General features: G+C 38.3%; 1 protein-coding gene across 2 annotated transcripts in view; it reads right to left on the bottom strand.

Moving 5' to 3' along the window:
* The window catches only part of TBC1D5 (TBC1 domain family member 5), a 320,822-nt gene that overhangs the window by 153,344 nt on the left and 144,166 nt on the right, over positions 1-23,312 (bottom strand). For both annotated transcript variants that reach the window (XM_054193612.1, XM_054193613.1), the window contains exon 5: positions 10,054-10,120. In XM_054193612.1, coding sequence (XP_054049587.1) covers positions 10,054-10,120 — 67 coding nt within the window. The remainder of the gene's footprint in view (positions 1-10,053; positions 10,121-23,312) is intronic.

The raw sequence follows: 23,312 nt of genomic DNA, 5'->3' as shown, positions 1-23,312 counted from the left end.
TCTGTCTGCTGAAGAATTTTATTTTGGGGTCCACTCTAATACACACACTTTCTTGCTTATAAGGAATGAGGCTGACCTCCTAGCCAACCATATATAAGCATATTTACTCTTCTCTTTCTTTCCAACGGGACATATTTTGTGGATCTGATGCTTGTTACAACAACTACAAACATTAGATTTTCAGAGATAAAAGTCCAAAGACTTGGAAGAGAAACGTTTCTCTGACGACACACTGTAAGGAAGGGAGCACAATGAGCAGGACTTTACATCAGAAAGGCTAAGTAAAATTTTACATGCACTTCAATACCTTTTTTGAAAAGGTATTTAAATCCCTGAGGTCTAGCATTTTAGCAAAATGTTGTGCCACTATAGCACAACTATACAGGAACAAGCAATTATAAACTCTTTAAGAATGAGTGACACCAATAATGTAATAAATCTCCTGGAAAATAATTCTGGAATCCAAATAGTAATTCCCAGAGTTTTACTGAGGCAACACTGAGCTGTGGTAGTGTTGGGGAGAGGTAATGGAGACTTTCTTCCACTGACAGCCAGTAGTGGAACATCACCCCCTGGCTCTGCTGCTAAATTTCCATCTGTAGCATAATGGCAAAATCAGTGCATAGAGAGTAGGTACGTGGAAGAATGCAAGGGTAGCCCACCTAAGCTCATCACAAAATAAATACTCTATTCAGAAGAGGAAGAAATACAATTGAGGAAGAGTGGTACAACAGTAATCACCACTAGGTAACTTCTGCATTTACCTATTTACAGGATAAAGCTGCTGATGTATACAAATGCAGATCCTTCCCAAGTTTAAAGCTAGTGTAAGAAGCATTCTTGTCCTACAATGTTCAGACAACATCAAACTCTGTGGAAAACACTAAGCCCCACAGAAAATGTGAATAACCACATCAAACTACAATCTACATCACTGAAAAAGGGCAAAGATTCATTTCTGGGATGGCAAGGGCTCAGACCTACCCGGTAAATATTACTGGCCATAATTATTTCACTTTCAGTTGAAACTGCGGGTAACAAAGAAGCCAGTATCTATCAGGTCATTAGACAGTGAATATAGTTATTTTATCTCATGCATATTTAAAATATTTTATGCCAAGTTTTGAAATTCCATTTTTGTGTCCGTGATGAAACAAGACCAATTCAGTATTTGCAACAACATTTAGATAACAAGGAATATTTCTCAGTTCATGAAAGAATACTGCAATACTATTGAAAGGTGTGAACATTTGCATACATATTTGAGATTTCAATCTAAATCTCGAGCTTATTCTACCCTCTAGACCAATACTGAAGGATAAAATGGATAGTCTCATAGAGATCCAAAGAAAACTCTTGAGCAGTGCTGCTAGTTTTGGCAAAATCATCTAAAACAAAGTGGTGTGCATGCCCCCAGAAAAGCCAATTTCACTTTTTCATACCATTTTTTGTTAGTCTTCAGGATGTGCTTTTTAAAATGTTGAGACCCAAAATCAACTCCCCAGAGGCACCCAGTGAAGCAACAGGCTACTTAACAGGCCATCAGAAAGAAAAAAAATCCTCGAATTATTGTGTCATATGTTTTGCAATTTGAGGTCTTTATTGATAGGAACATCAATAAGTGAATGTAATATCTATATTTAAATAGAGGCAACAGTTCTTTTCAAACATACTGTATAAATCCAAGAAACACGCATAGTTTGTATTATTTATTATGCCATAAAACGAACATTTGAGAAAGAAGTGATGCAACAGCCAGGAATGTAATGAAAACAGAGTTAATTCTATAAAAACAGGGGGAAGAAACAATTGAAAGGTAGTACCAAGTAATAAGCAGTAAGTTTCTAAAACAAAACCATTTCTGAGACACATGGATTTTTATTTGCTACCCTGAAAATCCACTTGACAGCCTTAATGTGAAGGCTTATCAATCTGCTTGGAAAATATATGTATTTTCCTCTGTTTCTCAAACTCCTGCCTCAGGATACGAGGCAGAGTTAACAGCCATGTAAGTGTGAATATGCATGGCTGCACTGCTGGGAGGCTCAACATTCAAAGGCCAGATTTTTCTAAACAGTTCAGGTTTCATCTGCTTTTGGCTGACATACAGTTAAAAAGGTTTGCGTGAAGAAAAGTAAAATCACTTTCTTAGCATAAACATTCCACAAAAAACTTGAGGTTATTAGCTAGCTATGCTCTTCAAGCTACCCGTACGTTTGCGGAACAGTCCAGGGAACTGAAATAAGGTGCACTGGCAGTGGGACACGTTGCCAGCACCTCTCCTAACAGCAGTGGATCTGAGGCAGAACCCAGATATACCTTCCTCCATGCTCCAAACTGTCCACCTTGCCTTGGTGGTCCTCAGCCAAAGAGCCACGTTTGGCTCTGGGAGAGCGTTTCACTTCCAACACTGTAATTGTTCAGCTTTCGTAGGAGAATTCTTGTTACACCCATTTCAAAGTCTAAATTTCATCAGCTTGTTCTCCTCTACTTATTACTTCATGCACACATTTACAGAATGGCAAAACAAAATGTAGCTATTGTGTTCAATTGCTTTTATTTTTGTATTGTAACTGATGTGCCAGTTGCAGAGTCAAGGCTTTCTGGTTTATACCCCCCCCATTACTTTTAAAACCCTTTGCATGTACATGTAGAACATTTTCTTTCTAGGTCTCCTGGTTAGAGTTCCCTTCTGCTATTTTACCCTTCTGCTAATTTGTAGCCACAGCTCCACAAATCATCAAACTAAAAAATGGATGTAATAGTGAAACTGAGATACTTTTTGCAGGAACACGCCTCAAAATGCCAAAATGTTTCTGTGCTCGCACCTAACTAGATAGAGCAGGTCTAGAACTGTTGCAGTCATGACAGTATTTTAAAATATCCACCCAATTTCAAAACTTGGATGATTTTATGATATGCAGGGTGACAAATGCAAAATCCTAGTTAATATCGTTAATTCCACCTTAACTTTGTAAATCCATCCATTTTGCATGCAGTGACATAAGAAAATGAGTAAGTGATTTCATGATATAACCTTAGTCTCTTGAACTGACTAGGTTTTATTGCCATCATTAAAACCCAGGTAGTTTTACTAGAAGCAAGCCTTTGCTCTTTAGATTGATTTCAATCATACATTATTTTGAGAAAGCTTTTGTCTTCCAACTTCTTTGGATTAAAAACTGACATTCCTCAAACCTGCCGTCTTGCATTCAAGTTTTACATACAGTTCTAGGTTATGGTGGGTTTTTTAAAAAAACCAAAATGAAATCACTCATTTTGAGATTTTGAGCAGAGCGTAGGAAAATCAAGATACCCGGTTTAACCTTCAGTAGTTCTGTTATAAAGTTGTAGCATGTAACTCTTCCATTTAAAATCCCACTGAGCCAGTGGGGACACTGAGGCAGTACTCTGAACAAAGAGCTGATCCTCTCCACGTTCTCTTGCTGCTAAACCCAGCCAACAATTTCCAGTTTTGTGGGAGATGTTCTTGCTTTTATGTCACTGTGCATCTCGTGGACTAGAAGCTAATGCCAGCATGATTAAGATCTTAAAAAGAGTACTTTAGCATCAAAAAATATACAATGCCATTCACCTGCCAGTTAGTCATGTTCCTGCAAAGACAATGTGAGTTCTGAGTTTTAAATGAATGACAATGAAGTTCATTGCATTACTTAGACTCGCTGACCCTCAGGACTTTAAGTAAATATTTCAAATTCATTATTGCCAAATTTTGTGTTAGAAGGAAGAAATGTGAAAGGTTTTGGGGACAAAATGAAAATCACAAGACCAATTCCATAGGGTTCCTTTCTTTTCCATCAACTTTACTAAGGGACGAACAGTGCTTACAAAAAAGAAAAATCTTCATTTAGAAACAAAAAAGAAGCAAACAAAATACTTCTGAAACGTTTCCAACCTGGTATTTCTGACCTCATATGGTATGCTGCACATGCTACTTATCTTAGCACTGAATTTTTGTTTAGAAATTCATGTTTTGCACTCATGTAGACTCTCCTCCTTCTGCTCTTGCCCCAGGTGTAGTCTCCTTCTGATTTAGAACAAATTAATTCAATTTTTTTTTTATTTTGAATAATAGGGTTTACAGAATCACAGAGTAATTGAGGTTGGAAGGGACCTCTGAAGGTCATCTGCTCCAATCCCCCTGCTCAAGCAGGGCAACCTACAGCCAGCTGCCCAGGACCATCCAAGGTGGGGGATGCCACAACTTCCCTGGGCAACTTGTGCCACTGCTCAGTCATCCTCACAGTAAAAAAAATGCTCCTTATGTTCAGACAGAACCTCATGTGTTTCAATTTGTGTCCATTACCTCTGGTCTTGTGGCTTGGCACCACTGAAAAGAGCGTGGTTCTGTCCTCTTTGCAGGTATTTATATACATTGATAAGATCTCCCCTGAGACTTCTCTCCTCCAGGCTAAACAGTCCCAGCTCTCTCAGCCTTTCCTCAGAGGAGACATCCTCCAGTCCCTTCACCATCTCAGTGGCCCTTTGCTGCACCTTCTCCAGTACGTCCGTGTCTGTCTCGTACTGGGGAGCCCAGAACTCAACACAGTACTCCAGATGTAGAGTAGAGGGAAAGGATCACCTACTCTGACGTGCTGGCAACATCCCTCCTCAATGCAGCCCAGGATACTATTAGCCTTCTTCACTGCAAGGGTGCGTTGATGGCTCACGTTCAACTTGATGTCCACCAGAACCCCCAGGTCCTTTTCTACCAAGCCACCTTCCAAGCCCCCAGCATATATTAGTGCCTGGGGTTCTTGCTCCCCAGGTGCAGGGCTTTGCAGTTCTCCTTGTTGAACTTCATGAAGTTCATGTCAGCCCATTTCTCCAGCCTGGGAGGGTCTCTCTGGACGGCAGCACAACCATCCAGTGTATAAGAGTCACTTTATCTTGCTGGAAATATGAGATTTCCAAGATGGAATTTCTAACTTCTTCACAAACATGGACAAAATGAGAGTACTGGCACAGACTACCACATACAAAGAAAGATTATAAGCACATTCAGAACGTAATCTTTCAGAAGAATCACAAAATTCAAGGAGAGAGTTTACAGGCTCTCAGACAAAATCAACTTGTTACTGAAAAGGCCTCTTTGCACATAGACGGTATTAACCAAGATGGCGTATAGCAAAAGGTTCTAGGCAAGACAAACAAACATGGATGCCAGCTTTACTGCTTCCTTCTGGAAAGAGAGGGAGGATGCAAGTGCTGAGAACTCTCCTTAGAGAACGGAAGTGCAGTGCCACTTCATTGCTTCACCTTCTATTCCCAAATTTTTGTGTCTCAAAATATTTGAAAACTCCAGTAGAAACAAGCTTGTTCTTTACAGCTCTTGATTACGTGTGGACACGTAATAGTGAACAAAGTTAGGAAAAATAGATTATAATTGCACAGATGTGGTTTAAAAGTAAAACAATAAAGAAACACCACCTGTGTGTAAGCAAGACTAAGTAGGCTTGTGTAGATGGGAATGGGCTGCTTCCTAACAGATTAAGACATGAATTTTCCACAGGGTGGAGGTATATAGGTTGCCTACATCTTCGCACTATGTTTAACATATAAAGACAGAGGCTATGTAGCCATTTCTGGCTCAGCTGCCACGAAAAGCCACAGGTCAAAGAGGAATCAAACTAGTTTCACTATCCACTTTTGGAAAGGGGTGGAAACAGCGAGGAACAGCTTGCACCCCTTGCCGTCTTTCTTCTGTAGGCTCAGTATCAGTCCTGCAGTTGTTGGCTGGCACACAAGAAACATGCCTCAGCCAGCAGGACCACATTGCCTTTTTGCAGTAAGAAAGAAAACATCTGGTAAGCAGAATCTGTAAGAAGTCAGGGGAAGAAAATGGAATACGAAAGTCTCTTATACTAACTCTTCTGCCTATTTGAAATATCAGCAGAAGGAAGAATATACATCGTCTACATAACCTACAACTTTGAGCAATCATCACTTGTTAAGGAGTTTAAGGCACACAGGAAAGAACTTTATCCTGATACATGGCGTAGAAATTAAACTTATATACAAGTGCAGAGATGTATTAAGAAATTATCCAGCATAGCAGTCATGGGTCTTTGAATCATAAAGTAAGTTAACAACACAAGTATGAAAAGTGAGCTTTTTTTAGGCTATATATTTATTAGAAGCAGTATTAATGTATGAATCCACCTTGGAAGAAAATAAGTGTCCTTGAGATGTTAGATTCTATCAGCCAAATTGAATGTCTGCATCAATGGCTCTCCCTAAAAGTCATAATTAGGTCATTAAAATATATTTAGAAAAATAGCCTGTAAAATAAAGTTAAAAAATACTCACCTTCATTTTATTTCATAGGTCACTGTTATACCATCTAATAAGATAATTAAAAACATGCAAGCAGCTGGTACTGAGGCTAAACAGATTAATGTAATAGTCTGTAGTCATATGTGCTGGCAAGGGGTTCACCTCTTTGGCGAGGAGAAGGTCAGCTGCCCTTGGGAAGGCAGGAGAAAGACAGTATTTCTACTTTCCAGCAGCGCTGCATTGCAGATACTGAAACTAGAGACCCACACCTATTTTTCTTTTCCTTTTGGTGAAGTCCTCCAATTTACACGTTCAGAAAACACTTTAACCATAGCAGTAAAATAATACAGTACAGCAGAACTCAAATATTTTCCTCAAGTTTCTTCTGTTTTAAAGATGACAGTTACTATATGTCTAAATCCTTGTTCAAATTTTTCTAATAGTGAACTTCAAATTTTGATGACATGGTTCTAGGAAATAATTTTCATAATTTCTTATTAGTAAAGCTTCTTCCCAAGCACACAAAGATACTTCCATCAGAGTCTAAGACCAACTAGAAAACTGTCTGTGACCTGGCAGGATGCATTCACAAACTCACAGAATATTTAGAAATATGTGCCAGTCACATGTGCTTTTCGTTTACATTACTTACAAACTTTATGACCTAAAGGGAAATGCTCACTATCTGAACATAAGCAACATTAAATCTGTGCCGTGATAAACACTAGAAAAAGCCACAAACTCTAAGGCGACACCATCATATTAAAAATAAAACCATACAAATAATTCTGGAGCATTATAAATATATCAAAGGATAATGGTCTGACATCCTTTATTAATACATACACATATGCTCTGGGCCTTGTACTGGATACTGTAAAATTGTCCTTTAAAATAGAAAGTGTTGGAATCAAGTAACACCTCCCGCTCTGTGTTTTTTTCATTGTGGTAAGAACAATATGCTCTTAAGTGCACTTCAATAGCAAAACACATTCACAGTCAAATGTTTTTAAACATTTGGAGTTGCCTCTTTTCCTAAATAAATTGTAAAGAGACTGCTACTGATAAAACACGAAGCAGCTTTTGTTTCAGTAAAAATTTCCAGTAGAATTTTGCATGTATCAGCCTTCTGCAAGCATGACATCGACCATGATCTAAAGATGCCTTTGCCTCTTTTCCAGCAAAAATTCACTAGCCAGTCTTTTTTAAATACAACAGACCGAAACACATTGGGTAAACAAGACTATCATCAGTTTTATCCAATTACTAACTTAATGAAACACTATTAATTGACAGTATCCTAATGAGTCCTTAAAGGAATAACAACCATTTACATTGTTCCCTTTTAAGGTAGTTTAAGATTTACTTTTCATCTTTCATAAGGTATTAACCACCCATTTTTACTTCATATGCAGCATAGAACAATAACTATCAACACAATATTCAACCCAACCAGCAAATTTACAGCCAGTCTTATTATATGATGTGAGTTACTTACCACTGAGCAGAAAACATTCATTTCACACCTTAAACATTGTAATACTACTTAATAACAGTGCTAGCTTGCCAACTGCTAAAAGTCAGAGGTTTCTTTTATATATATATATGTGGGTATACACACACAGACATATATATATATATATACACGGTACTATCTTGCTTTATTACCTTGCCTCTAATTATCATAATAATACTCTGGCAGTGGTATATAGGACTGCTTTTAAAATATTAATTAATTTCAGTTTTGTAAGTTAAGCTGTAATCCTCTCTGATAGAATATGATTATTATTTAGTGGAAGTCGTAGCCAACATCCTATTTATTATATGCTCTCTAGACTGAGGAATATGGAGATACAAAGGCCAACTTTAACCTTCTCTTATTCGTGGAGCATTAAAGATGGCTGAGGATTCACTACAGCTGAGGCTAGGCTAGTTTAGCACCCTGGACTGGCTCACTGAGAGATGAGTGCCACTGGGGCAGCGGAGAAGGGACAGGTAGAAAGGGTCAGATCCCAGCTTACACTCCTGTGGAACCTGAGCCTCGCTGAAGCTGGCGGCTGCTGCTTCAAGTTTTACCTTGGCAGGGTACAAGAGCTGGGGCTCTTGAGTTAACGAGTTTCAGGCGCAAGTGTCCCAGAATTAATGGCAGTAAGAGCTCCCAGCTCCTTCCTTTTGCTGACCTGGCTAAATTCTATCTTGCCTATTTTTTTCTGAGACTGCTTCACGGTCTCTGTATGTATACGCTTCTCACCTAAAAAATATGACGATTATTCCAGGTAGTATTTTTGAGCCATTCTTTCAACTTAGTATGTTACATGCATCAGAGAACACAAATATGACAAGAAATCGAGTCATGCGGATCTGCTAATGTATTTTTCTCCAAGTGAAGATGCTAACTACCATCAAAGGGTTTTATATCATCACAAAGTAGATTTCATTAGAGCAGACTTACTAGAGAACAGAAAATTGGAAGGATTCATAAACCAAACCTCCCCTGTCCCACTGTATCCCTGCAGGCACACCCTTTTTTCCAACCTTGCTCTCAGTCCAGAAGCTTCCTCTGGGTGTCTGAATCGCAACAAACTCTTCACTGTTCCCACTAGGTCCTTATGAGAAGTCTTTCGCTTCAACATCCTCAAGACCAGGCTGTTTGCTCCCTGCTCTCCTCAGCAATCTCTCCATCTCCAGCCCACAACAGGTTCTCCAGGCGTTGTGTCCCTCTGTCCCACCCCACACCTGAAGGCTTCTCAAGCCCAGCACAGCTCACTGCCTGCAAGATGGTGTGATATACCCCACCCAGCCGGCTGCAACCAGGACAAGGCAATCAGGCAGGTTCCTCTTGCCTGCCTGCACCTCTTTGAAGTACAGACTCCAGCAGACTACAAACAAAAAATGAAAAAGATGCCATCCACCATAGCTCAACACATGAATCCAAAATGATCATGTGCTAAGCTTAGTTTATTTTACCATACTTAAGAATCAAAATCAGATGCAGTCATTCTGGTTAGCACAAATCTTACTAGTAATTTACCAGTCACAAGGACAAAGATTTAGCATTTGTAGCAGAGGCAGTATTTTGCTGGCTGCAAGATGAAACCATCCATCTGCTGATTACCTTTCTGTGCTTTAAAGCACAAGAAACCCTCAGGTACGTACCCAAGCAAGACTTGGGCGCAGTGACAGTGCTGCAAAAAGTTGCTCAGCCATCACTTTGCTTTAACTGGCGTTTACTATCAACAGAATTGAAATATTATTTTCCTCTTAGAAAACCTCAAATTTAAAAAATCCTGGCTTTGGTTTTTGACGTGAAATAACGAGCAAATAGACTTCCATGTGGTCCATAGATCCAGTTACTTTGGAGAAGAGCAGTAAGGTGATCCCTGGTGAGTTAAATATTTCAACAACATTCAGCTTAGCTGCTACGAGTTTAGGTGAGATTTTCTATTTTATTGCATATTTTGAAGAAAACAAAGCAAAAAAAACCCCTTAAAAATATTTAGGCTTAAAAACATCATGTACTTTCATTAGTTAAGCATTTTGAACAGCTTTCTCCAAAAAAAATAAAAATCCAGAAAACAACTTCTCAGATCATTCCTTAATTAAATCATTCATGTCCTTTAGTCTACTGACTGTTGATATTCAGATAGTACAATGCTCTTAAAATACACGGACCTGTCCTTTTGCTTTAAATAGATTATGCTGCTTATTATATTTAAACTTTTAAAAATTAGAAAATAAATATAAAAAATTACCAACCTGTAAGAAATAAATGTTCTATCAGAATCTGAGGTGTGTTGTGTGCTTCCATTTTCATTTGATCCTCCTAATACAAAAATAAAAGAAAACACCTTTGTTATAAGACAACCCTGATAATAAATAACACAGTATCAATGCGAATTGCAATTGATTTTACCATATATGGTAACTTTAGTTTACAACAAAACTTACATAGACAAGTCTCAACTTTACATCTTCAAATTCTTTCAGCTGGCAAGAGAGACAACTAGCCTCCACGTTCAGTTTGGAGTCTGAATGTTCTGAAAATCTGAGATTTAATTGCACTTGAAGTTTTGATTGAGGCCCTTCTCAACTTAATAAATACAATTTTACCAGCATAAGGTTACAGAGATATACCATATAAATAGAAGAGTTTGATTTTACTAACATTAAGTCAAAGAACGTAAAAGTTCATCTATTTTGTGAAAAATTTTGAGTTCGCTGTATGATACCAGGTATTTTTTTGTCATAGCACAAGTTCAAAGCTTCTCTGAAACTCCCTAAGTAGTGTGTCTGCAAAACACCTTGATTTACATCCTGTGGGCTGTTTATACATAGAACAGTGACGTTCACAGAAACCACGGATTACAAGGAAACCTTCCTCTCTATACCTGCTTCTATTGAAGGACTGTTAAAAGCCAGAAAGAATCATCTGTTGTTCAAAGTAAATTTATTCGTGTCCAGTTTTGTACTATTTATTCTTGCCCAACCTGTCATTTAGCTTGATAATTATTCTATGTCCCTGTGTATTTCCTTAATTCATTTGCAGATAGCATCGTGCACCTTCGTGTCCTCTGTTCTGCTTACTAAAATAACTTTCTTTCAGTCTTTTTTCTAAATGAGGCTCCTTATTCCCTGTTTTGTTTAAGTCAGTCCTTCTTACACACGGAAAAGAAGGGACAGGAGCTGTAGACAGCATACTAAAAGTTTAATCAGTTGATCCTTTGGACAGTGGTTTTCCTCTCTATCAAAAAAATGCTGCTCAATATAGTCATGCCACACCATCTTGGAGTTTCACAGCCACTCTTAACCAACACTCCTACGTGTTTACTCTCCATTTTTACTTACAAAAATAAGTTTGAAGTTTACAGTAAAAATTCTTGATAGTACAATACTGTATTTCACACTATTGCATGCTCTTTCTAGTCCTCTTCCTCAGAAAGGACCAGTCCTACCCGAATACTCTATTTGTACTTGCACTGGACACTTCCTTCTAATATTTTTTCTTCACAAAAGCCCATCAGTGCAGTCTCTCACTTTGTGGTAAGACAACAAATAAAAATATTGGATAAGATCAGTTCCACCACAAACTCCACTAAAAATAATTCTTTCATTAAAACCTGCGTTTCTCTATTCATCTTATAATTGCTATACTTCACTAATCCCCATCCTTTCTATTTCATAACATCTCCTGTGGCAATACATCAGATGGTTTACTGAGGTCCAGAAAGACTTAGTGTATTTCCTTAATGTATATTTTGAACAACTTGCAGGTTAGCTAGGCACAATCTCCTGTTTAACAGAACACTCGCACTGTAAATTAAGCCATTCGCTTCTCTTTTCTCTCTTATTTCTTCCTTAAAAACTTTTCTAAAGCCCTGCACAGATAATAGTCAACATATATAGCTGCTTTGCTATCACTTTTTTTCCTCTTAATCTAAGTGCAGGTACTACATCTCTCCTCCTTCAAATATATGCTACCAGCCACGAACTAAAAGACTAAAAAGTTGTTCCATGGAGCAGTATTTGTCAGTATTCTCGAAAGACACTTACTCTGCAGGTCAGACGCTTTAATGTTTATTGGATGTGCTAATTTATAATAGCTACCCAACACTCCCCTTTATTTTATTTATTTATTTTCAGGCTTTTGCCTGAAATTTTGTTTTTACAGTTTAGATGGTACCTGGATTACATTTAATATCATTTGTCCATTTGCACTGCAAGATGGTTCTAATTTTCTTCCCCAGAAAGCTTCTTTACATAGTCAAGTAACATTTTCTTGCTAATTGAAATTCCCTTCTTATGATCTAATTCAAATTAACTTTTGCTAATTGTCACTACAACCCCACCCTTTCTGCTATCCAGGAAGTAGCCTTCTTTGCAGATCAAACTGTTCTTCTGTTTCAGTCAGGATCTTTGCTTACTCCAGACACTCCGGAAAAAATACTTCATCATTCACTTTGGCATAGAACTTTCCTTCCAAGTGTTTTTTCTCGTCTAGTTTGGAATGCCTTTTTTTTTTTTATTAACTTTTGCACCTTTGTCTAAAATGAATCCCATACCTCTACTACATTTTAGTCTAAAATTGCTCGGTCCGGTTGATTTCACTAATTAGCTCTGTAAATTTATTTTGAAAATGGAAATCCTACTTAATCAATCTGCTTTTTGTTTACTAAATTTAACTAAATTAACACCACCAGATACTTCATCCAGGAGACGACCCTCCCATTATTAATAACCATCTGTTCCATTTTTTCTTGTTTCTTGGAAAATAGTCTCCCATATTGGGACAGTTTTAAGTAATACGTTTTTTCATATATTACCCATCTCCACATCTGATCCTGAGCATACAGAGAAATGACTGAACTGTGTTCAGTCTCTTTTAAAGCCATATGGCTAGGTGCAGTGATACCGGGCAATTGTTTATAGGGACACCGCACACCAAAACGGATCCCGAATGCACTACGGCACTTTATTTATGCTTAGACAACTCCTACGCATTCACCTATCACATTGGTCAGACTGAAAAAGAAAACTCATTCACAACGCTAAGTTCACATGCTGAAAAACATCTTTTGTGACTCTTTTCAAGAATGGCAACACCATCTTCTTCCTTTCTGAAGAATGTGGCTTAAGAATATCTCAAAAAAATGCAAGGCCATTATCATCTTTCAACTAAACCATTTGTCCTGCTTGGAGAGTGAACAGGACTCTGCAAAGAAAAAACAGAATCTTGGTGATAAAAGTTGTTCTTTTATCAGGATTCCACAGTGAACATTTGGTGGGATCCTGGGTCTGCTCCATCCACCAAGCTGTCCTTGACAAACTACTCTACACGTAGCTTGCTTTATTCTGAAACACTCTCTCAGAAGACAACAATTTCCTTTATTTAAATGACCGCCACAATACTTCCGCATTCTTAATTGCACACCCATTGTTAATAAATCTCACATTGATACAAGTTATTGTTGGGGTTTTTTTTTAAGAGCCGCTTTTGCTGCACCACTGTGTCATTAGCAGCAGCTACCAAAACTGGATAAGACTAGGTGAGCTCAGCTCTCAAAACCAGGATTTAGTGGAGTGGGCACTTCTGTGGTTGTTTTCTTATTCCATTCCCTTTAGGACAGATAATGTCTGTTATGACATCTTGAAAGATGATTTAGATGTCTTTCACTGAAAGCGATAAAAATGATAAAGCAAAGTGCAAAGTATTCATAGACTTAAGAGAAGATTCACTAAATTTTACCTACTTCTATCCAAAAGGCTTTCTAGCTAATCGTGGTAAGTTTTCCTGGTCAGCAATGCTTGAGAACAAATGGGACAGGTGCTTCGCTAACTAATGACAATAAGCTGTGGGAATCCGTGCCCTGGATCACCTCTCCTCAGGCAAGTTCCAGTTACTCCTCCTTTTGAGAGGTAGGTGAACTCCCAGTAGAACAAATAGATTATTTGCATTTTCTTCAGTGATACTGATCCAACTTCCTGGTAAAATTAGGATGTATACTGTTATGAATATAACAGTTATGAATATAAGATTCATGATGCTGGTAACAGAAATTGTGGTCTCCTTTATAAATCCTAATTGATTCAGTATTATACTAATCTTTAGATCCTTTCAGAGACTAAAAAATGTGAAGAAGGGCTCTGTGGAAGAAACTGAACCCTGCCCCACACCTCCTGAAAATGTTTCCAAACTTCAAATGCAAAAGCTGGGGAAAAAAGGGTAAAATAAATCTTACCATACTTTCAGAGGAAAGAGAAGGGAACCAATCAGTACTATAACAAGCATCAGTACCAAAGTAAATACAGCTAAGGTACCCAGCTTTCAGCACTAGAGCAGTCGCTGGTTTTAATACAGTAATCAAATAAGGCAGTATCCTTCCAAAGGGGCTGAAGATCATCTGGATATCTTTCTTGCTGCTGCTTTAAACAGAGAAACTCCCTCTTCTGGGAATGAACACTTTCTCCCAAAAGAATTCAGTTCTATCACCCTACTTTAGCAAAGGCTGTTCTTGTGCATGGAGACCAGGGGCTGAAGGGAGCGGGGAGTTGGGTAGCTGGGACCTGGTACTACTGGACACAGCTGGAGGCTGTTTCAAGAGAATTTGCATGGCTTGAAATTGCTGCTTTTACTAACCAGCCAAAAAAAGAACGTTTCAAATGCTGGCTTCTTTAGATTTCAGAGATGCGGGGAGAAGGATTTGTACATTGTACATCTACTAGGGTACTAAATTCACCTAGAACACACAGGCTTGTCACTTCAGTAACTGTTTTCTTGTAACATGTTTGAGATTATACACATAGCACAAAATAGATGAACCCAGCATCAGGAGGACGCCAAATACACTTTCTGAAGATTATCTGAAAACCATGTGTGGAAATTGTAACAAGGAGAAGCCTAATTTAAATACGCACACTATTTTTGCATTTTTATTTTTTAACAGCCTATTATACTGATAGTATTAATATCTTCTCAAAGAAGACCTTTTCCAAGGTGCAGTGCACAGTTCCCACTTCAGGCAAAAAGAAGAAACTGGATAGCATTTCAGAGCCCCAGTTCAAGAGCAGGAAGATGCTCTGGGTTTGCACCAGGCACAAGGAGCACTCTGAGCTTAAGCATATGCTCAACAAGAGTGAAAAAGCGTGTGAAGAACGATGTAGGGATCTGACGTTTCTCACTCATCTCCTTCATTACGTCTCTGAAAACAGCTACTTTCTGTGAGATGCAAAAATGCAGCACAGGACTTCGTACGGAGAAGGGCTGGGATACTATCATAACCAGCTGCGAAGCTACAAAGTCAAGAACCTTGAGTGACATCCCCTTACTCTATGGATATACTCCTACTTTCAAAAATAATTGAACGCTTTTCTTTTTTCTTTTGAAAATATGTTTTGATAGTGAAGAAATGTCTTTACTTGTATACATATTTCTGTATGTATGTATACACGCATATGCATGTCTATGTGTGGGCACATGTATATTTATATTGTGCTAACCGATTTACCAATCTTGTGTCAGGTCTGAAAGGGTTTTATGGCTGGCGGTTAAGGAATTTGTGATAAAAGTGATCCCACTTAGGAAATCAAATTGTGCATTCCCCTCCTAATGAGTGTCAAAATGGAGACAGATCTCTCTGCTGACGAGTTTGCACTCTGCTTAATATTTTCTTTGTATTCTAATCAAAGGTTAAAGTGTTGTTAAAAAACAAAATTTATGTAACAGTTGTGAAAATTTAAGTTCAGGTTGATATAAAACACTCGATCATTAATGCAGTGTTTTATGATTAGAGACAAGGAAAATTTTAACACAAATATATGCTTGCAGTCTAAGGTTGTCAATTCTTATAACATGACTTCCAAATTCCATGCTATATTCATTTTCAGCATATTTAAAGCTTAATAATTTAATGATTTATCCAATTTTAATTTATACTTTCAAAACCACTTTGAACAATCTGAGGTGCCACTGGAGATCATAACAGTGGTCCTGGTTAAGTCAAATAATAATTATAGCGCTTTCACTTTAAAGATGAGATTATTTTTAATTATTGAGTGAAGTACTTGAGGTACCATACTTATATAATTACGCTACTCATTAAATGGTTATTGAAAGCTGAAATGTAATTTTAATGACAGCTACCTATTTTTCTTTGCACACTTTATAGATGACAGATCAGTCAGGAATTCTAGTTTGCTCAAAAAATCCTTGCAGCTGCACTGGTTCTTTCAGGTGTAAAACAATTAAGCTGTGGTTTTTTTAAAACCTTTAAACATATTTTTTTTCTCCAATGATATATGCTATACAGGAATTAGTAAAAAAAGAACAATAATGCATGCATATTTTTTCTTCTTCACAATACTCAAAATTCTGGCCCTGAACTATATACATTCCAAACAATATCCCCAAAAAACTAGTGACAATACAAATATGGAAGAATGATTTTAGTCAAAATGTGTTGCTCATATAATGCAAACAGAAAAAATTGCTTAACAGATTGCAGACCTTTATTGTGAGTATAAAGGGGTAATCAACATACAATAAGCATTTTACTGTGCATTAAAACTATATATAATGCCACGAGACTCCTTTGCTTTTTGTAACACCAAGGTTCACAACTCTTCAAACATAAAATTCCTTCATCCTATTTGCTCCACAGATAGATATTCATCAAACTGCTCCGGATAAAATTTATTCTAATATGTAGGAATCTCTGACAATTGACACCACAGGGTCGTGGTCTCAGAAATGAGCACCTAAAGACTTATGCTCTGTATTTTAATCCTTTATACACGATGTTTGAAATTCAGCATATTTGTCCATTGTTCCAAAGGCTGGTATCTTATTCAAATTAAGCTTTCCTTTTTCACAATGAAAACCAAACAGAAGAGTAAATTTGTTTCATTAACAATATTAAAGCAAAGATTTCTGAGTTCGCTGTATGGGGAAAAGGCAATAAAGTTTTGAAGAGGGAAAAACTGCTTTGTTCCTTCAATCCCCTAGTTGAAATTAATTATAGCAAATGTTTATGAAAACATCTGTTCCATACAGTTATAAATTCTTAATTTTAGCATGGGCGATTCCAGGCTCCTCTATTATTTTGAAAGAGAGCAGTCTGACAATTGAAAGGTTTACAAAAGAGCAGACAATTTGCATTTCTACAGCACCAAATATGCAGTTTGGAAAGTCTTCAGGATCTCTGCAGCAAAGAAAAAAAAAAATACAAAAAGACTAAGACGACCGAAGCTGCCTGATTTGGGCCCGCTGATAGACCAAAAAAATGGCAGTAGGAGGAGAGAAAATAAAAAATAAAAGGAGAGCTAATCCCAAAACATACGGCAAATTGAGGTTTTACTACACAAACTAGATCTTTAAAAAGTAAAACGTGGCGGAGCTGTGCGTTTCTCGGTTATGGATTTTGATGGATTCCCGAGGAGGGAGGGAGGGAAGCCGAGGGCAGTGCCGCGTCCTGCCAAGAGAGGGCGCTGCAGAGTTTAAGATGATGCGGCCGCTGCTCCCCTCCCGCAGCTCCATCCCGCGGAGCGGCAGCCCCCCCGCACCCCCCCCCCGCCCCAGCCAGACGCTCCTTCGGACTTTTTTACATAACACCCTTGCAACTACACTGTTAAATTCAATTTACACCAAATAAGCTTTTAAAATGATTAAATGGAGCAAGCTCGCAGCAGTGTACAGAAACTGAAAATAATGCCTTCAGCTAAAGAATTAAGTGCACAGCACTTCTGATATTTATAAAATAATTATTAGGCTGGAAAGTTGAAGAACGTTTCACTCTGAGCAAGTTGTTTAAGTTGTCTGAAATAAATATGATGCAACTTTTCGGTGAGCAATCTTTTAAGTACAAACCCGACTCTCTATCCCTCGCTTCAAGTTCATTTAGCGTCAGATGCATACTTTGAATGCGTGCTTTGCTTGGTACAGATTTTTTGGTCGCGTTTTAGTTTCAACAACTGTGCCCTAAAACATTATATTTTGCCACGAGTGAAACAGAAAATAATGCACTATGATGACGAGCGACATATGCAGATAATTAACTGTGAGACTTTGCCATTAGAAGTACAAAAGTCTTACATGGGCTGAAACATTTAATTTGTTTATCTTTAAAAATTAATATGAGGAAAACATAATAAACATTAATGGTGTTTTTTCCCCCTTTAAGCTTATTTGAGTTAGGCAAGGAACACAATCATAAACCACAACAGAGTGCCCGCACGTATGCTAATGTTGTGATAGTGAAAGCTGGTCACATTTGAAAACAGGTAAGGAACGCTGGCACCAAGGTGCAAAATCAAAGCCTGTTTCAGCCCAGCAGAAAGCTGCCGAACAAGGTGATAGGCAGACGCGTTGGTTTGCAGTTATGAGCAAAACTTCTGGAGATAATAAGAATACCTTGTACCGCGCGTTGCTCAAACCCAGTCAATTCCGGTGTCTTTTGGATCGCTGATTTACAACAATCAAGTGGCATCTTCTATGATCTTTGCATATAAAATCAGAATTGCATATGTGCATACACATACACGAGTAACACCCTGCGTACTCTCCAGGCAAAAGCTCTGTTTGAAATAATTTTGTCTATGCACTTCAGTTTAAATCAAGGCACATAAAATGAAGAGGGTTTCCATTTTAAGTGAAACTGCTTCTGAGTGTTCACAAATCTAAACACCAACCCTGTCATTAGGATAGCCTGTAAATTAACATACCACTTTTCCACATGTAAAATGAATGTGTGAAAAAGTGTGGATGGGAAAAGATACAGAAAAGTCTAGATGACTGAGCTGGGAATTAGAATGTAGCATCACTGTTTAAATTCAACAATAAGTATATTCAAAGTACTTCCTCATAATATTTATTTTCCTGATGAAGCCTCTGCGTTCACCAAAATAGGCTGAGCTACACACTGTACTCTAGACTAAAAAACAGTAAAATCCATAGAACAAGGAATATTACTCTAATACTGATGAACTAATTCATAGGAATGCTTGAGAAAAATCCTCGGTTGATTGCAAGGTACCAAAATCTTAAATAATTTACATCCAGAGGTGTTTTAATATGATCTCTTTGAACACAATGGGAAGCCCAAGTTTAACTGTGATGCTAATAGTGATTTAAACACTTCAGAAAATGCACGTACATGGAAAAATAGTTTGACTTCCCATTTAGTGGGAGCCACACAATACTAGCTTATATAAGCAAATGTGACTTCCACTGAAGTCGATAAGCATTTAGTCCAGTGACGCCTGGATTGAATTTGTTACCAGCAGCAATAAGACTCGTAAAAGAAAAAATCCACAGGGTAAGGTAAACTGTGATTCTTCGAACTTTTTTTCAGTTATTGTTTCTCTTACTGCACCTGTCTTCGGTCTGTAGTAAATTCTGTCCACTTCTGTTCACATGCTCAGTACTACAGCCCGTACCTGCTACTTAACCTGGCCGATCATTTACCATCTATAACTTAAACAAGTTCCTAGGTCATCAGCAAGTGTGACTCAAAAGACTCCAGGACAAGATACAAACATTTTCATGTCGTCTAAAATAAGTGGAAGCTGTATACCTAATAAATAATATCATCTCTAACTTCCGTGAATTCTTTAAGAGCGTTTACACTTAACAAATGAGCAAATTAGCAAAACAGAGGGTAGAGTAGCCCAGTATAACTAAGGAGAAGTAGCACAATTAGACTTTGCACAGTAAGAAAAAAATCTGCCTGGCATCATCGCTAGGAACTTACATCCCATGATATACAAATGCCGAGTGACTTATCACTTGCATCCAGAAGAATTTAGCTAATTTTAACTTATAAACAGCCTAAAAGGCCTTTGAGCTATAAATTGCAATAATCTAAAGATGGCAAGAGGCAATAAACATGAGTTAATGACTCAGCATCCTCCTGAGATAGCACTGGTCATGCAGCTTTGCTTAATCTTAGACACGCACAATCACTGTAAAAAGGTGGTCTCCAGAGACCATTTACGCTGACAATAAGAAAAACATACCATCTCTTTAAATGTTTGAAGGCTACTATTGTCCTTTAATTTACTTCAATTACATCCTATTTTTAACCACATTTCTATCGTATAGATAGATGCAATCCTTCTGTTTGGGATAATAAATCATATGTAAGTATAGTTTGATTTTCATATTCAAAAGCTGTAATGCATATTCCATCGAGCCTAGGAAAAAAACAGAGCCAAAAAAGACTGAGCAGAAGTTTTCTAACATTCTGTTGTTTTGCCAAGATTAAATGATAGTAGAAGACAAATGAGAAAGGATTAAGTGCTCTTTTATTGAAATGGAACTGCCCTTTCAACAAGAAGCTAGCTGCTCTTCAACTGAGAATAACAGGTTTATCCGGAGAAAGGCCAGCCTGGCCAGGAAGCCACCTGGTAGCGATGCACAGCCTCGCCTCCTAAAGTTGGGAAGGTGGTCTCATGATAACCAGGACCAGAGGTTAAAAAGAGCAGGAGTAATTCTGCTTTGTTTCTTTGCTGTTTCTTACCAAAGGAAGCTGCTAAAGCAGGCTGATGACTTACAGCACTACTGAGGGATGTCAAAGGCTTCTCCTGGAAGCAGAATGTACTTTCTTGGACATTCTTCCTTGCGTGTAAATACGTTTAGAAACACTGTGAAAATCACACCACTTTTCTTTGCCCAGCACATACGCACAAAGAGGTTCAGCCTGAAATCAGAGCACCCACATGGCTACTGTGGTGACACATGCGTAACCAGCTACTTGCTTATCTGGAATGGGATAACAGACAGCATTTATGGCTGGGAGGCAACCAGAAAGACTAGAAGCAGCAGCACCATTGCTGCAAAAGGAAACACGGAAATTCAGGCACACAAGAAACTAAAAGGCAGTGGAGCTACTTGGCATCCCGTGGCGGGGCTGGCAGAAGCCCTGAGCCAGCAGCAGAACTGTGGGTTTCTGCTCTGAGGACTCTGAGAAGCTTGAAGTTAGGAAGTTGTCACTGAGACGCAGAACTGCGCAACGCCTGGACTTTCTTCAAATGCTACAGTTTTAAAGGCACACAGTAAGAGGTGAAGAAAGTCCCACAGGAAGCAATGTGGGAAACAGCCAGTTACTACAACGCCCAGGGCCAGGGAGAGACAGTTGGGCATCCACAGCATCCCTGTCACCCCACAAAGCTCGGCATCTCCGTCTCTTTCCAGCTGCAGTCGCCTGCTGTCCTACCACAACTACTTTTAGCACTGCTGGAAGCAGTCACATCTGTAGATCTGATGGGATACTTTGGATTTATATCAACATAAACTGCGGATAATCTGTTAGAAATAGAATCCTGCTCCTATCTATTGAAAAGACACGTTTTTAGTAATGTAACTATGTAACACATTTTAGCAGCATTACACATGCACCCCCCAAAAAAAAAAATAGAGAGATAACCAACGGTTTATTAAGTTATGAACACAACATATTGGAAGTGCATATGATTTTTACTTCCTTTATCCATCATTCACAACACTACAGAAAGCAGGTTTTTTCATTCCTTAACAAATCTTATTACGTGAATGACTTTGAAAAAGCAACTTAGTCTCCGGGTAAAGTTTCAAATTATCTGGCTAAAACTTAAAGATGTTCCATCAGTAACAGAGTCTGGAGGTAAGACAATTCACAAGTGCACTGTTAAAAAAAAAATACCATGTTAGGATACCTTCACCTTATGATAGCACTAGTACCTGGGAAACTTGAGCAAGGCGGTCTGAGAAAAACCCCAACAACTCAGCCCTGAAAGGGACGTTCCTGCTGCCAGTGGAACAGCCCTTATCCTAATCAAATTAACTGTACAGAAGGAACCTGTACCAGAAAGGGACACCTGAGCTTAAAGCTGCCTAGCTTGGTTTTATAAAATGAAGCCAGGAAGCCCTAGACTCCTAACTTGAGGCTTTCTAATTAAGGCTGCTAGTTCTCAGAATACATTGTGTATCCAGTAGACCCATACCTCAGAGAACATGAAATAGAGCAGTATCCTGCATTTTCTATAAATTTCTCCGATGAAAAAACATGTCATCAAACAGTAAAAAAGAAGCACTGAGCTAAAGCTTTTCAACTTCCAAATCAGAACATGCCAAAGCATAATGAAAACACTAGATTTTAATCAAAATTCTTTTAAATCAACCCTTAGTTAATTTGGAGAGCACCAACTGTGTCCTTTGCTGGTACAAAAGCAGATGCATGTTGTGAATGACGGATCTAGAAAAATTTGAAGAGCAAAGGTATACATGCATTATCAGTAAACTCTAGATGTCTAAGAGATGAAAGTCCACAGCTACATCAAAATAGAAAAATATATCAAATTGACAGCCAGAATGACAAAACACTTCTATTTACTACAGCGCAAGGTAGTTTGTTGAACAATGGTCCCTCTGTTGCAGAAACTGAGAAAGAAACTCTGCACAAAACATTTCCGTGAAGAAGGATGTAACCCATCGCGGGACAGATTTCTGTTCTCCACCCTTGCCCTCCTGTGAGGGGGACAAGCAGTGTCAATCCCTGGTGGCACTTCAGAAAGGAACTAAGAATGCCAGTACGAAGCCCCTGGAGACATAAGAAATATGTAGATTTCAAAAATGCAAATTAGACAAGTATGACTAGATTTTTCTTGCAGACAACAGTTACATTGAAGTTTTCTAAAAGGCTGATGACTTAGTTCGCACAATAATAGGGTAAATGTTACGTAGTAGTCAATTTTCTAGACAGTAACCCCAGCTCTCCAAGATAGAAAACGTGCAATATCTTTTAGCCAAAAAGAAAACTTTTGGATTTTTTGACCAAGCACTACCTAAGGAAAATGTGATAAGGCATGTTTCATGTATGCAGTTCAGATTAAACCACAAAAATAATCATATGGGGAGCAAGAGAACAGTCCTAGAGGGACTACAAATTCTAAATATTTTCACTTTTCTTCTGATTTCACCTTCCAAATTTTGGAGGTGGCCATGACTTGCTATGCTGTATGACAGGTATGGTACCTCTCTGTCCAACTGGAGAGGAGAAAAAAGCTCTGATCCAGAAACTTTGACACTGCGTTCTCAGCAGGCATGACACTGTCACCTCCAACACTGCATCCAGACGGCGCAGACCTCAAGTGTTGTGAAGGAACGGATCTGCACGAGGTCATTTAGGCATATCCATAGTGTGGTATTCAAGACTTTGAAGTACGGGTGCAGAATTTCCACACGTATTTTGGGAGCAAAATTCAAGACATAGCTGTCTTACTCGAGCACAGGCATTATTTGAAAAAGTACTACATGCTGTGACCGCAGGTCATAAGACAGAGCAAGAAAGAATATATACGTCTGAATAAGTTTTCCATTTCCCCTCACTGGAATGACAGTGAATAAAGACGACGAAAATTACAGCATGTGAATAGGAGTGTAATTACTGAATAGTTCCCCACATAATTATGCAAAACAGATCTATCCATAAGTTAATGTAGCCATTTTCTTTTTGAAACAGAATTTTCATGCCATCCATCAGTCACCC

Source organism: Rissa tridactyla, chromosome 2, assembly GCF_028500815.1.
Source record: "Rissa tridactyla isolate bRisTri1 chromosome 2, bRisTri1.patW.cur.20221130, whole genome shotgun sequence".
Taxonomy (NCBI): Eukaryota; Metazoa; Chordata; class Aves; order Charadriiformes; family Laridae; genus Rissa; species Rissa tridactyla.
Note: the sequence above shows the minus strand (reverse complement) of the source record. Positions and strands in the feature narration are given on the sequence as shown.